At 51.5% G+C, this 15,355-nt stretch overlaps 1 protein-coding gene across 4 annotated transcripts in view; it reads left to right on the top strand.

The window, feature by feature from the left end:
- Window positions 1-15,355, top strand: part of LTBP2 (latent transforming growth factor beta binding protein 2) — a 105,967-nt gene that overhangs the window by 59,720 nt on the left and 30,892 nt on the right. For all 4 annotated transcript variants that reach the window (XM_053889612.1, XM_053889611.1, XM_019427152.2 and 1 more), the window contains 2 exons: window positions 8,274-8,348; window positions 11,744-11,866. In XM_053889612.1, the coding sequence (XP_053745587.1) occupies window positions 8,274-8,348; window positions 11,744-11,866 (198 nt within the window). The remainder of the gene's footprint in view (window positions 1-8,273; window positions 8,349-11,743; window positions 11,867-15,355) is intronic.

The raw sequence follows: 15,355 nt of genomic DNA, 5'->3' as shown, positions 1-15,355 counted from the left end.
ACCTCCAGGGACTGCTGATTCTCTTGCTCTGCCCCTCAAGGAGTTCTGCATCTTTCCATCTTAAAAACAATAATAGCCACTGGATGCTGAACTTTTACCCTATGCATGTGTCTTCACTTGCCTGACCTCACCAAATTGTTGCAACCACCTTCGAGCTAAGAGTCTTTATCCCACTTGACAAATGAAGCTCAGAGAGGGCTGAGGAACTTGTCCAAGGTCATGCAGCTAGGACAGGGGAGCAAGGCTTCACACCACAGAGTGATTCTCAGCTGACCAAGGTCTCCCTAATCATTCTGGGGAGGGTTAGGCCTGCCCAAAGACAGCAACACTCAGGACGTTTGACTAGGAGTTCACAGCCAAGAGGGGGCTGCCCAGGATTGTGTTTCATGAGTTATTTGTGCCCAAAGGACATCCCTCAAGAAGACTGGGATAGAATAGACAGGCAGGGCAGCTACCTGAAGCTCAGGCCTAAGGGTTCACGGAGATGCGTTAAAAGAATTGTCCCAGAGGGAAGCTGGTGGGATTGTTACCTGTGGTTCTTGGAGGGCTAAAGCCAATGTGAGGATGTTTCTGGTGAGCAGAGCTCAATTCGAAGCACAAGCAACAGCTTATTAAAAACTGCAGCTCATTGGGCATGCCAGGGTGGCTCCGTCGGTTGATTTTGGTTGAGGCCATGATCCCGGGGTTGTGGGATCAAGCCCCGTGTCAGGCTCCACGCTGAGGGTGGAACCTGCTTGGGAGTTTCTCTCTTTCCCTCTGCCCCTCCCCCCAGCTTGTGTCCTCTCTCTCTCTCTCTCTCAAAAACAAAAACCCCAAAACCAAACCCCAAAACCGCAGTTTATCAAAACCCAACGATATAATGGGTGTGCCCAGAAGAACTGAGCTCTCTGCCACAGAGAGTTTGGCTGCTAAGAACAGGTTCGTGGAAGGAGTTGGGAAAGGAAATTTATTTTTGAGGGAATGGAGGTTTACTATTTATGTCTGCAAATGTATTTGAAACCCTCAGTAGAAAGAAAGCTTTGGTTTGCCTGGGTTTTACCAGGGCCCTTGCCCGCGGGGACTGCTTCAGGTGAGGCCAACCCCCGGAGAGGGTGGGTATGTGAGGGGACACAGGCAATTGGCAGGATTTGGGGCAGAGAGCACCAGAGGGCAAGTCACTGCAGCAACCTCGTTATCATCACCATCATCGTTAGCAACCGTTTCTTTGGAGCACTTAGCAAGTGCCAGGCCCCGATGTTAAGTACTTCCTCATTCCTCTGCATCCTGACCCTGTCTCTGGGCGTTGGGTGTGACTGTCTTCATTTTCCAGAAGGGGAAATTGTGTGCCCGTGACTCGGGACCCCTGCCTCTAACCAGCCCGTAATCTTCCTCTCGTGTGGCCTCGTGTGCACTTGGCTTAGAGAATTTGTTCAACCAGAGGGCCCCGGCTTAGGGAACAGCTGTGCTGGGGTGGGGCTCCTGTTCTCTGGGACTCCGGGTGAGACACCCAGTCTCCTGCCCTAAAGAAATGGGACTTTTCAGAATTCCAGTTGTTGGGCTGACGAAAAAGCAGTGTCTCTCTGGCTCGGGGATGTTCTGAAAGCTTCTTCCAAGGGACTCGAGGCCTCCTGGGAGTTGTGCCTCAGCTCAAGTTAGCGCCCTCCTTACCCCAGAGCGGTGTCACCGACACGTGGCATCTCTGGCCTGGAGAGGTCCAGGGAGGGCTGCGGTGGGGTTGGCTGGAGTGGCGCCTGTCTGAGCCAAGGGTCTGACCAGACCCCTCTCTACCTCATTGCTTGCGGTAACCAAGATACCCGCTTTGGGTCTAGTGCTGCCCCAAGGAAGCGGTCAGAGCCCATCTTTGGGTGCGATTTCCACAATCCTTGAGGGGATCCATTAGGACCTCACCAAGCAGAAAATCTGGAATAACGAACATTATAATAATCACCAGTGTGTGACAAGTATCATGCTCGGGGTTTTGCACAACAGCATTCACAATAGCCCCAAGGAAGGAATTGTCTTCCACATTTTACCGATAACAAACTCAGAGAGGTTGAGTCACTTGCCCAAGTGTCTCCAGCCAATGAGGGGCAGCAGCCAGCTTGTTGTCCTTGAAACTGTGTTATGGAAGGAAGGAAGGGAGGAAGGGAGGGAGGGAGAGAGCATAGAGGGAGGGAGGGAGGGAGGGAGGGAAGGAAAGGAAGAGAGAGGAACTAAGTGTTGGGGAGCATCTGCAGGGACTTTGCTAGGCACAGTGCTAGCTTCAATGACACTGATTGTTTCAGTACAGTTGACCTTCACAAGCCATGACACGGAGTTTCTGTCCCCACCTGTGCAGATGAAAAAATTAAGACCGAAACAGGTTAAGAGATGTGTGCCCGGTCACACAGCTAGTCAGAGTAGAGCCAGGGATTCAGTGTGGGTCTGGCTGCCCCGGGACCCACACTCCTTTCACTGCTCTGGGGGAGCAGAAGTTTCTTTCCAGCTTACCCACCTGAGGTTTGCAAATGGAGTATTCAGCACCGATGCGCTCACATGCCCCAGTGCATCGAGCTTAGCCTCATCCAGGGGGTGTGTGTGTGTGTGTGTATGTGTGTGTGTGTCCGTCTGTTCTCTGGCAGAAGCGTGTGTGGCCGGGCACCCTCCACAACTCCCTGCTGTGGTCATCTGTCATCACGGGCTGAGATCAGCGTGGCTTGTAAACAGCTCCGTGGCCAGACATATGTCTCCACCAACTCCTCCCTGAGCTCTGTCGTAGAGTCAGGGCCAAAACTGTCTCCAGCAATTAGTCGGTCCTGGTTGAGACCTCCTGGGGAGTCCCAGCAGCCAAGGGAGAGAGCCAGCGGGGCAGCGGCAGACTGCCGCCAGGGACCCCTCTGCTTCCTTCCCCGGTGTGTGAGCCAGCTCAGGTGCGGTAGTGAGTAAACAGGGCTGGGGTCAGGGGCCCAGAGATGGCAGGTTCTGGCCCCCAAGGCCCGGGTTTCCTTAGGCAGGAGGGGTACACACCTCCACTCTACAGGCTTCGTGGGCATTTTGTGATGCTCAGACTCCTTGGAGTTCAGGTTGATCCTGGCTGACCCCTCAGCAGCCACTTGGGCTTTCTCAGGCCTAAGAAGCCCAACCGCAAGGTCACCGGCAGCCGCTCTCCACGTATCTCTGCGAAGCACCTGTGGGAAGCGTAGCTGAGCCTCTCGATTTCCAGACCTACCTCTCTCTGCTTTCCGACCCGCTGTCTTCCCCTCGTGTTGGCCAAGGGGCCATGAGGGGTAGTGCGGGTTCTTACCCATTGCCTTTACTGATTCTGCATGGCACTTCGGTTGTAGACCTTGTGGGGCATTTACCCAACATCTGAGTAGTTCTTCTGACCTCCATCTGGGTACCGCTGCCTTCGTTTTCCCAGTCGCTCTCCTGGTCCCTTGTTTCAAGAAAAAGGGAAGAGAGGTTCCCAAGAAGGGTGATATATTTCCTGATGGGCACACATCTCCCTGTAGCCTGCAGACCCTAGGATTCCTGACCTAGATAATTCCTAAGGCTTGTCATGAGTTCATGCATTTATTTATTTGGAGGCAGTAGAGAGGAATGGTTCAGAATTTATCCTCTGGAGGCAGACGGCCTGCGTTCATAATCCCAGCGCCACCCACCAGCTGGGAGACCTGGGGCCTGTTTCCTGACCTCTCTGGACCTCAGTTTGCTCATCCATAAAATGGGGACAATATCAGTAAGTCCCCTCAAGGGCTGTTATGAGGATCAAATAAGTTAATACACGTAAGGACTTTATAACAAAGCCTGGCCCATCGTAAGTGCCATTTTAGCGTTTGCTATTATTAGTCATCCCATTTTGACTGAGTGCCTCTAGTGTTCCGCGTGCTGTGCTTGGCTCTAGAGACATGGCAACAATAAGACAGGGTCCCTGAACTCAAGGAGCTTACACTTCAGCGGGAGAGATGGGCAAGCAAACAGGCATTCGCAACAAAGCATTTTAAGTGTCAAGAAAAAGGAAGGCCTGAGTGTGTTGAGAGCACTTGGGAGGCAACCTAGGGTGGGTGGCAGGGGTGGTGGTGCCTGCCCTCCCCCCTCACCATGAATCACAGCTCACTGGCTGCCAAGATCACTCCTGGAGCTGCAGGTGGGTGCTGGGTTCCACCTGAGCCAAGGTTCTCCCTTCCACATGGCTGTCTAAACTTCAGCCTTCTAGGGGCGCCTGGATGGCTCAGTCGGTTAAGCATCCGACTCTTGGTTTCAGCTCAGGCCGTGATCTCACAGGTCGTGAGATTGAGCCCCACATCGGGCTCTGCACTGACAACCCGGAACCTGCTTGGGATTCTTTCTTTCTTTCTTTCTTTCTTTCTTTCTTTCTTTCTTTCTTTCTTTCTTTCTTTCTTTCTTTCATCATCTATCTCAAAATAAGTAAATAAAAAAAATAAACTTCAGCCTTCTATCCCCCCCCACTAGATTGAAACTGACTTTTCTAGATTGGATGCTGCACTTGCTCTTACAGAAGCTCGTAGGTGGCCTCTGTGAGGTGTGGAGACAGGTCTCGGGGCCCTCTTTGGGATCAGGTCGGGGTTGCTGGCAAAATGGGAGTTTCACCAGGGACAGCGGCTTTGAAATGCATTCCTCCCCAGAAGCCTGCCTTCACAGATGCTTATCCATCCAACAGTTTCTCTTTCCTCCTCCTCCTCCTCCTCCTCCTCCTCCTCCTCCTCCTCTTCCTTCTTCTTCTTCTTCTTTAACATGCATTTATTTTTGAGAGGGAAAGAGATGGAGCGTGAGCAGGGGAGGGGCAGGGAGAGGGGGAGACACAGAATCCGAAGCAGGCTCCAGGCTCTGAGCTGTCAGCACAGAGCCTGATTCAGGGCTTGAACTGACAAACTGCCAGATCCATGACCTAAAGTTGGATGCTTAACCTAACCGACTGAGCCGTCCAGGCGCCCCCAACAGTTTCTCTTAAGGCCAGCAAGAGGGCAGAGCCCTCTGGAAAAGAAATCACTTTATAAGAAAAGCACATGAATCTGGACGAATGAATGAACACAGCTCTTCTCAGTTGCCACCTTCCCCAGGTTCTCGCGGTGCCCTGAAGGTGCCCGGCGTTGTTCCACCCTGGTTCCTGGCTTTAATCCCAGCTCGGACCACTCATCTCCCACTCGCTGAGGAAGTGGGGTCCTTCTGCCTCACGATTCCCCCCTGACATCTTGGTGCCACCCTGGCCCCCTGGCCCCTCTCTCCTGCCCGCTTTCAGCAGAGCGGCACGCGAGGGATGTGGCCTTCGCAGCCAGAGGCTTGGGTTCAACCGCTACTCGGCCCCCTCTGAGCTACGCTTTCCTAATCTGTAAAACGGGGATAATGCTCCCTGCCTTGCAGGTCATTGTGTGGGAAACAGGATTCTATGTACCAGTGGCCTTGCAGCTCCAAAGCCCTGTCCAGATGTTCTGGCATCGGCCTTGCATTATTCTTTCCCACCTTCTGCTCCTCATAATGGTTGCAGGCTGCATCTAATCAGCTTGCTTTCTGAGTTTCTCCAAACAACTTCCCCTCTCCCTTTCCTCCTCCCTGTCCTCAGCCGATGCCACCGGGCCCCCTGCCAGGGGCGCTAACGTTTCCCAACCTCACTCCCATCCCTCTGTCTCAATAGCGGCGTGTTCAGAATCCTCATTTATCTCCACTGGGCCGCAGCCCAGTCCCCACCGTGGAACGACCTGTCAACCCTGAGCAAGACTGTTGTCCACAGCGGGAAAAGATTTTACAAATTCCACTGACGATTTTTTTGAATGTGAAAAAAAAAAATGAAGCTTTACTAATTTATATCCTTGCTTGGTCTGTATGGCAGACTGTGGGACGTCGTGTTTGGCCTGTGGAGTGTCCTCAGGGAAGAGAAGGTTCCAGAAAAACATGGCACCTCCTCTTGTTTGTGTCTGGCCTATCACAACACGTAACCCACAACAGTGCTGGGTTTATGGGGTCTTTCAATTATGTTGTCAGGTTTTAACGAAAACAACCCTCGCCACGGGGAGAAGTGACTCTAAAAAAAATTCCTGCAAAGAAACAGGATTCAAAATAATACTAATAGCGTAATCGCCAAGTAATGATTTTTTTTTTTAATTCAATGCTGCCACTTCTCCTCTGACATGTAATCAACCATGTTCCAAAGTAAAAATGATCAGGACCTCTCAGACATGACCCAAAATGGACCCCAGAGTCCAAATGATCAAGAAGGCTGTATGAAATAATATATCGTTAATAACAGACTTTGCCCTGGGGGCGCCTGAGTGGCTCCATTGGTTAAGAGTCCGACTCTTGATTGTGGCTCAGGTCATGATCTCACAGTCGTGAGATGGAGTCCCTCATGGGGCTCCTTGCTGGGCGTGGAGTCTGCTTGGGATTCTCTCTCTCTCTCTCTCTCTCTCTCTCTCTCTCTCTCTCTCTCCCCCCCCCACCCCCCGCTCGCACTTGAAAGAAAGAAGGAAGGAAAGGAGGGAGGGAGGAAGAAAACAGAATGTGCTGGGAAACAGCAGCTAATGATAGAGTAAAAGCCATCTGGATTAGAAACACATTTAAAAACTCCGAGATGCTCAAACTTTGCTGTATAATTGGATGGAAGTATAGGTACCTCTAACGTGTCTCTCGGTATTTGCGAGAATCTATTTCCACAATAAAACACATGAAGAATTATCTTTGTGCAAGCAACTAAAGAAAGGATCAACCCCCAGGCATATATTCCCAAACGTTAAGTGACTTCTTGAATAAAAGTAAGCTTTTCCACCAACTCCGTAAGGGTCGTTGCTGATGCCCTGACTGGAATAAAAAGGAATCCAGGTGAAGTCATAGAGGTGGAGAGCACTCTATGGAAAATTCCCTCACCGCAGCACTCACAGACAAGCTATTGCCCCGAGGAAGTGAAAGTCAGAAGGAGACAAATTGCTAGAGGAAGTCATCATGCAGTTCACTCTATGAAACAAGACCTTTAAAATCGAATGGCATCTTTATGGAACGTGATGTCAAAACATCACGAAAATCCCTGGACCCCTTGAGAATTGCGGGCTATGTCTTGGCAAAGAAATGGTCAGACTTATAGATGAGCTATTCTTTTGGAAAAGAAAAAATGGGTGTTTCACATCTGCTGCCTTTTTCTATGATGACAGATGGCTTTCAGTAATACGCTACCTGCTAGAGCTTTTCAAGAAAAACCAACCAACCAGACAAACCCCAAAAAAAGCCAAACCCTTCCAAGTATTCCTCTGGAGGCTGACACACCAGTCCATCCCCCCAAAGGAATAGAAATGTCTTCCCTGTTTTTAAATAGGTTTCTCTTTTTCAAAGCACTTTTTTCTCTTTAACGTACAGGAGAACGTTGTGCGATCAGGTAGGGCAGGTGTCAGCACCAGAATTCTGAGACTTATTTCCTTGTTGGTCAGTCTAGAGTCTGACATCTGCCCAGTTTTGTCTGCTTTCCGCTTCAGGCAAGGGCTGCTGGTCAGGAGACTTGTACCACAGAGAGAACCTTTTGCAAATGGATGTTTGGAAACAGTTCCATCGTTACGGGATTTGTTGCTAGAAGCCAACTCCATTTGCACACTTAAAAAACTGGAAAACTGGAATTTTCTAATGTACCTTACATCTGTTAGGAACCACTAGCTGACCTCAGGGGAGATGGAAAGCTACCAGCCAACTTTCAACACCAGCATCACACAGTTGGTGAATGTGAGTGAAAAATGAATAGCGTGGTTTCATGAGTGCAATCAAGGATGGCCTTCTTCCATCTTGAGCTGAGATACCTTGTCGGCTATGGCAGCATTAACACCAAGTATCAAAATAAACAGAACTTAGAATTAGACTGTGAATTGTTGTGTCTAGAGGTTTAAAAACTAATAAAATAACCATCGTTACGTAAGATGTAACCTATTAGGAGAAGCGGGGTGATGGACACGTAGGACTTCTCTGTGACTGTTTTTTGTAACTTCCTGTAAATCTATAATGACTTGAAACCCCCCCCCCAAAAAAAATTAGATACATAAACAAACGAAGCTTGTTTAATCACATTATAGTGTATAACATTGATATATACAAGAATATAGTCACTGAGGGTCATTTCTAGTAAGAGCAAGTTGGGCCAAGGGTAACCTGGTGAGAGCCAGGGAAGGGATTGCAGCCAAGATGTCATCACAGCTACCCACAGTGGTGACTTGGGGGGACAGAGCCTCACAGCTGTGGAGTGGGTTGTACCCCACTTTTCAGCGTGGGTGACAGAGGAACCCAAGGGCCTTCCAGTGAGGCCCATCTATATCTTCACTCCTCAGCCTCGCCGGTGGTTGAAAATGGCCAGCTGGAGTGTCCCCAAGGGTACAAGAGACTGAATCTCACTCACTGCCAAGGTAAGGATGACCGGGGCCAGGGCTGGGCTTGGGGAGGGGAAATGATGAAGGTCTGATGATGCCGGGGCACTACCCCCATCCCCAGACAGAAGGAATGGTGTCGCTGAGTGGTCGTCTCTGGGTACCGCTAAGCCCCAGCTTGGGAATGCTATGGGGGCTGCTGGTTCCAGGAGCCTAAGGAAGTCGGGGAGATAATGATAGAGCAAGCCTAGAAAGGACCTGGGAGCTGAGCCTGTCCCTCCTCCCATCTCCACCTGCCCCCACTGGACCTGGGCCAGGTGGGTCTCTAGAGCTGTGGGTCTGTGTGTGAAGGTACTGCCCTGGTCCCTACATGTTTACTCACCTCCTGGGCCAATCTCCCTGGATTGGGAGGACTTTTGACTCCAGGATCAAGTCAGCCTGAGTTGATGGGGACCTCTCTGGACTTTCCCCAGCACCGCACCTTCAGCTACTCATACCTGCCTCCCACAGCTAGGAGGGGGAAGAAAGAGGGAACAGGGGGCCATAAAGTCTAGCCCATGATCCTTGCTGGTCTGCTGACAGGCTCTCTAAGGCCACCAAGGCCTGGAGCACTCTGTATTACAGAGCCCCCAGAGGGGCAAGGCCCAGAAGCACCTTAGGACAGATGGGTGGGAGGTGGGTCTCAGCTATGGCTTTGTCACTACAGGGAGTTCCAGTGGAGATGGGGAGTGGGACCAGGATGACTGAGGGTCCAGAAGCCTTCACTGTGGGGCAGCTGTTACCACTGCACCGCTAAGGCTCTGAGCAGGGAGCCGCTGTTGGCTATGGGCCTGGCGGTAGGAGAGGTGAGCAGGGCCTTCCAGCTGGGAGGCTCCTGAGGCTGACAGAGGTCAGTGGGGAGCTGAGGCAGCCTCCCCTTTGGGGAACTAGACACACTGATGTCTGTATGACTTGCTTTGAATGAAGCTGGGTTAGAGACAGGGGATTGACCCAGATGGCTTCCTAGGTACCTCCCCCTGGAGGCGTCTTCAGGAGAGAGGGATCTGAGGGAGTCCAGGGCCGGGGTGGGGGGGGTGGGGTGTCTGCTGTGGGGTGCCAGGCCCAAAGGGGATTTCTGGACCATGGATAAAGTGCTTGGACCAGGCAAAAGGGCAGGCCTCTGACCCAGCCCAAGATCAGACTCCCCTGGGGGCAATGGGGACTAGTACACTAGACAGTGGGTGTGGAGAGAAATCTTTAGTTTTGCCCTTGGAGGGTACAGTAGGGCCATTCATATCTCAACTGTCCCCAGTGGCCTCTCCTCCTGGCTGGTTTCCCAGTGCACAGGATTAAAGTTATTCCCAGGATTTCAAATGAGCTCTCAGCCCTCCCTCCACGGAGCCTCAGGAATATAGGAAGCCAGGGGGCCCTCCCCCAGGAGACCCTGCCCCTTAAAACTCCCCCTTCCCATGTCTGTGGGCTTGGTCTCCGTATCTGGGAGGGGACCTGCTCACCTCTACATCCGTGTGCATCACCCTCCTCTCTCTCTCTCCAGCCTTCCCTCCTTCCACGGGATAATTTTGGGGTCTTGTCATGAGCTGCATGCATTGTGCTAGGTGCTTAGTACACAGTGACAGATAAACACGGAAGCTGCCCCAGGTGAATACAGACGCTTAAACCATTACACCCCACGGGAGAAGTGCTCTCACCGGAAAGAAGTTCTGGGTGCTGTGGGATCCCATGGTGGGGACCCCTTCCCAGACTGGGGGGGTAGGAGAGGGGCTTCAGGTGACACCTCACCTCGACTTAAGGAATGAATAGAGGTGACCAACTAAAGGGGATGCGGGCATTCCAGGCCGAGGAAACAGCACAAGCAAAGGAACAGTTTAGGCCGGCTGGAGTACAGCCTGTGGGCCCACAGGAGATGACACAGACATCCCAGAGCCTTGTCAGGGCCAGCTGCCCACCCACAGGCTGTGGGGAAACATGGTGGAGGGCACTGGATGCCCTGTGAGGGTTTAGGAGCTCCCTCTAGGAGGCGAATGGGGACCAGAGGCATGTCAGATTTGCATTTAGGTACTTAGACACATCACTATGGCCACAGTCCAGGGGCAGGTGGGTCTGTTCCCTTTCCTAGATCTCAGTGGCATCTCCCCAGGCACCTCCCTCCCAACAGGGTATCCTGCCAAAGAGTAGTTGGGCCATCTTCTAACCCTTCATTCCTGCGCTTACTGCACAGGCTTCCCTGAAGCCTATGGGTGAGCATGCGACTCTGGTGACACTGGGTCGCCATGTCTAATCTCCCGGCCCTGGAGGCAGGAGATCTGCCCCTCACGGATCTTCTTCACTTACCATCATCAACAAGGGTGCCATCACCAAGACTTCTTGGAGCTGAGTAAGGGTTGGGATTTCCCCTTGGCAGGAAGAAGTTTCCAGCATGAAATGTTTTTGAGATCAGAAGGGAAGCTAATGTCACTCCCTTGTTTGAAGAACAGTATGTGCCCCCACTGGTCTTGGAGGATGTGTGGGGCCTGCCTGAGGCCTTCTGCCTCCTGGAAACATAGCCTCTGGCCTCCTGCCTCCTCGACCTTGCTGGGCCCCTCCGTCCTGCAGATGTGTCCCCCAGACCTGCAGAGATGCTTCAGAGTCTCTCCAGGAAGGCTGAATAGGAGGGACTGGGCAGATGGTTCTCCACTCTCCAGCCCGAACTGTGCCCTTATCTGCTCCCCCCCATATGCATCCCAGCATGCTACTTACTAGCTGGGTGCCTTTAAGCAAGTTACTCCTGGAACCTGCTTCCTCACCTATAAGATGAAGCCCCATGGACCTACTTGATAAAATTGTTGGTAAGAACTGAATGGGGTATCATAGGTAAGCCACCTCACCTGGTACCTGGCACATAATAGGCACTCAATAAACATTCACTTTTAATATTATGACCATTATTACCAGTTAGTGGACTAAGTGATTTGCAATTTTTACCTTGTTTTATTCTCCTAACAAGACCATCTGGTTGTTACTATTTTTTTTTTAATTTTTTAAGCGTTTATTTCTGAGACAGAGAGAGACAGAGCATGAGTGGGGGAGGGGCAGAGAGAGGGGGAGACACAGAATCCGAAGCAGGCTCCAGGCTCTGAGCTGTCAGCACAGAGCCCGACGCGGGGCTCGAACTCACAAACCGTGAGATTATGACCTGAGCTGAAGTCAGTCGCTCAACCGACTGAGCCATACAGGTGCCCCTGGTAGTTACTATTAATGTCCCCATTTTATGAATTAGGAAACGGAGGTACAGAGAGAGGGACCACACTTAATAGATGGCAGCTCCATTGTTGTCTTTTTTTTTTTTTTTTTTTTTTTTTTTTTTGGAGAAAGTGTTTGCAGAGCTCTGCACCGGCCCCTCCCCTCCGTCCAGCCTCGGTGGGGCGGGCGCTCGCTCACCTCCTCCAACCCCACAGATATCAACGAGTGCCTGACCCTGGGCCTGTGCAAGGACTCGGAATGCGTGAACACCAGGGGGAGTTACCTATGCACCTGCAGGCCTGGTCTCATGCTGGACCCGTCCAGGAGCCGCTGTGTGTGTAAGTGCTGGCGGGGGCCAGGGGTGGGGGGACACAGGGAGGCAAGATGGGATCCTCAGGGTCCCCCGGCCAGGCCCAGAGCGGTAATTTCCCCCAGGCTCCATCCCAAGGCCCGGGACCTGTGTCTCAACCGGGAGCTGGGCCCGATGTACAAAAACTGATCTGCCCCCGCCTGCTGGAGCAGAGATGGTTACGACTTCAGTTTGGGTTTTTGGCATTTCTTTGGGGGCTTTGCAGCTGGGGATTTTCTGCTTCTGTTTATTCTCTAATCCTTTCTGTCCTATCTGTTGCCTCATTTACTTTGAGGGGGCGGGTGCGTGTGTCGCCTCTGTTCTGATGTCTGGCTGAGCTGTGGCTGCCTCTTCCAGGGCCCGAGCTTAGCAGCCTGGTCACTTGGCTGCAGCCCTTTCTTAAAGGGCCTGTCTGGAGCGTGAAGGCCTGCTGCCTGACCCCCAGGCCTTTCCCTTAAACGCGCGGTCCCTTATGGTTCGGAACGTGTCTGGGTCCACGAATACATACACGTCACTGGTCATATCAGCGCTGTGTCTGTGTGCGTGTGCACTGTGTGTGTCTGTATGTGTGCATGTGTGTACCCCCAGCCAGCTGTTTCCAGCAGCCTCTGTGGTTTCCTGCTAGGAGAGGCCCAGGCTGGCAGCACCCCCAGATAGCAGGACTGACGCCACGGCCCAGACAGGGCTCTCCTTGGGCAGGGAGGCCCGATCAGAACTGAATAAAACCAGTCCTGACTGGCATCTGGAAAGTGGCAGCCCAGCTCAGCAGAGCTCCCTGGGGCTGGCCAAGCCCTCGGCCTACAAACCGCCAGGTACCGGGTCTGGGGAGGCCACAGGATGAGCAAGACTCCAGTGCCACCCAGAGGGAGCGTCCATGTGAAGGAAAAGAGGAGAATGGACCCAGTAAGCGTCTCCAGAGAGAGGAGTCAGTAAAAAAGGCTTAAGAGGGGACACCCAGAGAGTGAGGAATCCCAGAGTGGGGAGAACACGTCTGGCGGCTCTCAGGAAGACTTGACGGTGACCAGACATGTGATCAAGGCCTCAAGAGACGTATAGCACTTTCTTCTCATCTCACCCCCCACTTAAGATTCCTTTATTAGGCAGGCATATTTCACACCTGAAGTGACTTTGACTTGTTAGTGCCAGAAAGAAAGCCTTAATACAGGGAGGCAGAGATGGCCCTTGGGTGTTCTTTATTGTTTCTCCCTGCCTACTGTTACCCCCTCCAGCTGATGATTTACCTCCCTGTAGGCAGAGAAGGGCAGGCATGAAGTTTCTCTTCTCTTCGTTTCTGAACTTTGCCCTCTTCCCTGCCACCTGACCAGGGCCAGTTAGGGCAGTCTACAAGGGTCCCTCTGTGCTGGGGCAGTCTCCTGATACTTTCAGCCGGGTCACCTCCACCCTGGGGCTCAAAAGGACCGAGTGCCACCACACCGGTGGTGCAGAGCCTGCTTGGGATTCTCTCTCTCCCTCTCCCTTTCTGCCCTTTCCCCACTTGTGCATGTGCTCTCTCTCAAAATAAATACATAAGCTTAAAAAAATAAATAAAAGGACCGAGCCATTCCCTACAGTATTGCAAGGGAAGTAGCTGCTCGAAGCATAGATTATACCTGGAGACCCAGGCTCATGCACTGACCAGTGATTGACCTGTGTGTGTAGCACATAACCTTTGACAAGGAACCTTCACATACATCATTGTGAAGAAAGTATATCAGACAGGGGGCGCCTGGCCCCTGTGACTCTTGATCTCATGTGACTCTTGATCTCACGGTCGTGACATTGAACCCCACGTTGGGTATAGAGATTACTTAAATAAATAAACTTTAAGAAGAAGAAGGAGAAGGAGGAGAAGGGGGAGAAGGAGAAGGAAGAGGAGGAGGAGAGGAGGAGGAGGAGGAGAAGAAGGAGAAGAAGAAGAAGAAGAAGAAGAAGAAGAAGAAGAAGAAGAAGAAGAAGAAGAAAGAGGAGGAGGAGGAGAAGGAGAAGGAGGAGGAGGAGGAGAAGAAGAAGAAGAAGAAGAAGAAGAAGAAGAAGAAGAAGAAGAAGAAGAAGAAAGAGGAGGAGGAGGAGAAGGAGAAGGAGGAGGAGGAGGAGGAGAAGAAGAAGAAGAGAAGAAGAAGAAGGAGGAGGAGGAGGAGGAGGAGGAAGAGGAGGAGGAGGAGGAGGAGGAGAAGAAGAAGGAGGAGGAGAAGGAGAAGGAGAAGAAGAAGAAGAAGAAGAAGAAGAAAAGACGAAGAAGAAGAAGAAGAAGAAGAAGAAGAAGAAGAAGAAGACGACGAAGAAGACGAAGAAGAAGAAAGTATATTTATTAGTCAGGAGTCTTTGGGTTGCAAGTGACAGAAACCCAACTCAAACCACCACAAGCAAAAATAATTAATTGCTCCACACAACTGCAAAGTCCAGGGGTAGGTGTGCCTTAGGCTTGGTTGGATACAGGTATTCACAGTGTCTTTAGGATGCCTTTTGCTGTTTTCTTTGTGTTGATTTCATAATTCCTTCAAAGTTGGCCACCAGACACTCAGACACTCCAGACCTACATCTCCCAGCCTTGCAAACTCCAATTTAAAAATAGAGAAATTGGGGCGCCTGGGTGGCTCAGTCAGTTGAGTGTCTGACATCGGCTCAGCTCATGCTCTCACGGTTCATGAGTTCAAGCCCCATGTCAGGCTCTATGCTGACAGCTCAGAGCCCAGAGCCTGCTTCGGATTCTGTGTCCCCCCCACCCCCGTCTCTCCTCTCCTTGCACTCTGTCTCTCAAAAATAAATCAACATTAAAAATAGAGAAATAAAAAGAATCTCCTTTCTAATAATCCATGGAAAGTCCCAAAGCTGATTATTATCACTGGGCGTACTTGGTCAAGTGCCCGTCCCTGACCCACTCACTGTGACCAGGGCTATGGACTCTTTCAGCTAGGAAGTGGAGTCAGCCTCTACTCCACATGGACAGAGTGAGAGGCAGGGTAGATCCCATAGGAAGCCAGGGTGCTATTACCAGAATATAGGGGTATAGATGCCAAGCAGGCAAAAACACAGGTGTCTACTCCCCATGGAGTTAACATCATCCTTATTTTACACATGAGGATGGTAAAGCCCAGGGAGTCATGTAGCTCCTGGCGGAGCAGGGATTGGAACTTGGCCAGCTGAGTCCTGGGCCCTGACCTGGACTTCCCCAGGGTCATTCTTTCCTTAGTTTTGAGCGTTGTCTTCTCTGCCCTTTTCTCGTCCCTTCGTCTGGCCCTACAAGGAAGTCAGTCCGTTCCAGTGTGGCATGGCCTCTTTGTCCTCCACTGAGATAACGTACAAGAGGATAATCTTTAATACTCATTATCAAAAGACGAGAAAGGAGACAATGGTGATGGTATTATTGTCGTGTAACACCAGCATAGCTCACGCCCATGGTGGTGCACGGGATTTTGATTCGTGGATCTAACCGTCCACCTACATTGGTCCAGTGAGCTTTTACTGAGCATCCGCATGC

This window comes from Panthera pardus, unplaced genomic scaffold (genome assembly GCF_024362965.1).
Source record: "Panthera pardus isolate Hobbes unplaced genomic scaffold, ASM2436296v1 HiC_scaffold_24, whole genome shotgun sequence".
Taxonomy (NCBI): Eukaryota; Metazoa; Chordata; class Mammalia; order Carnivora; family Felidae; genus Panthera; species Panthera pardus.
The sequence above is the reverse complement of the archived record's forward strand: the minus strand, read 5'-3'. Positions and strand labels throughout refer to the sequence as shown.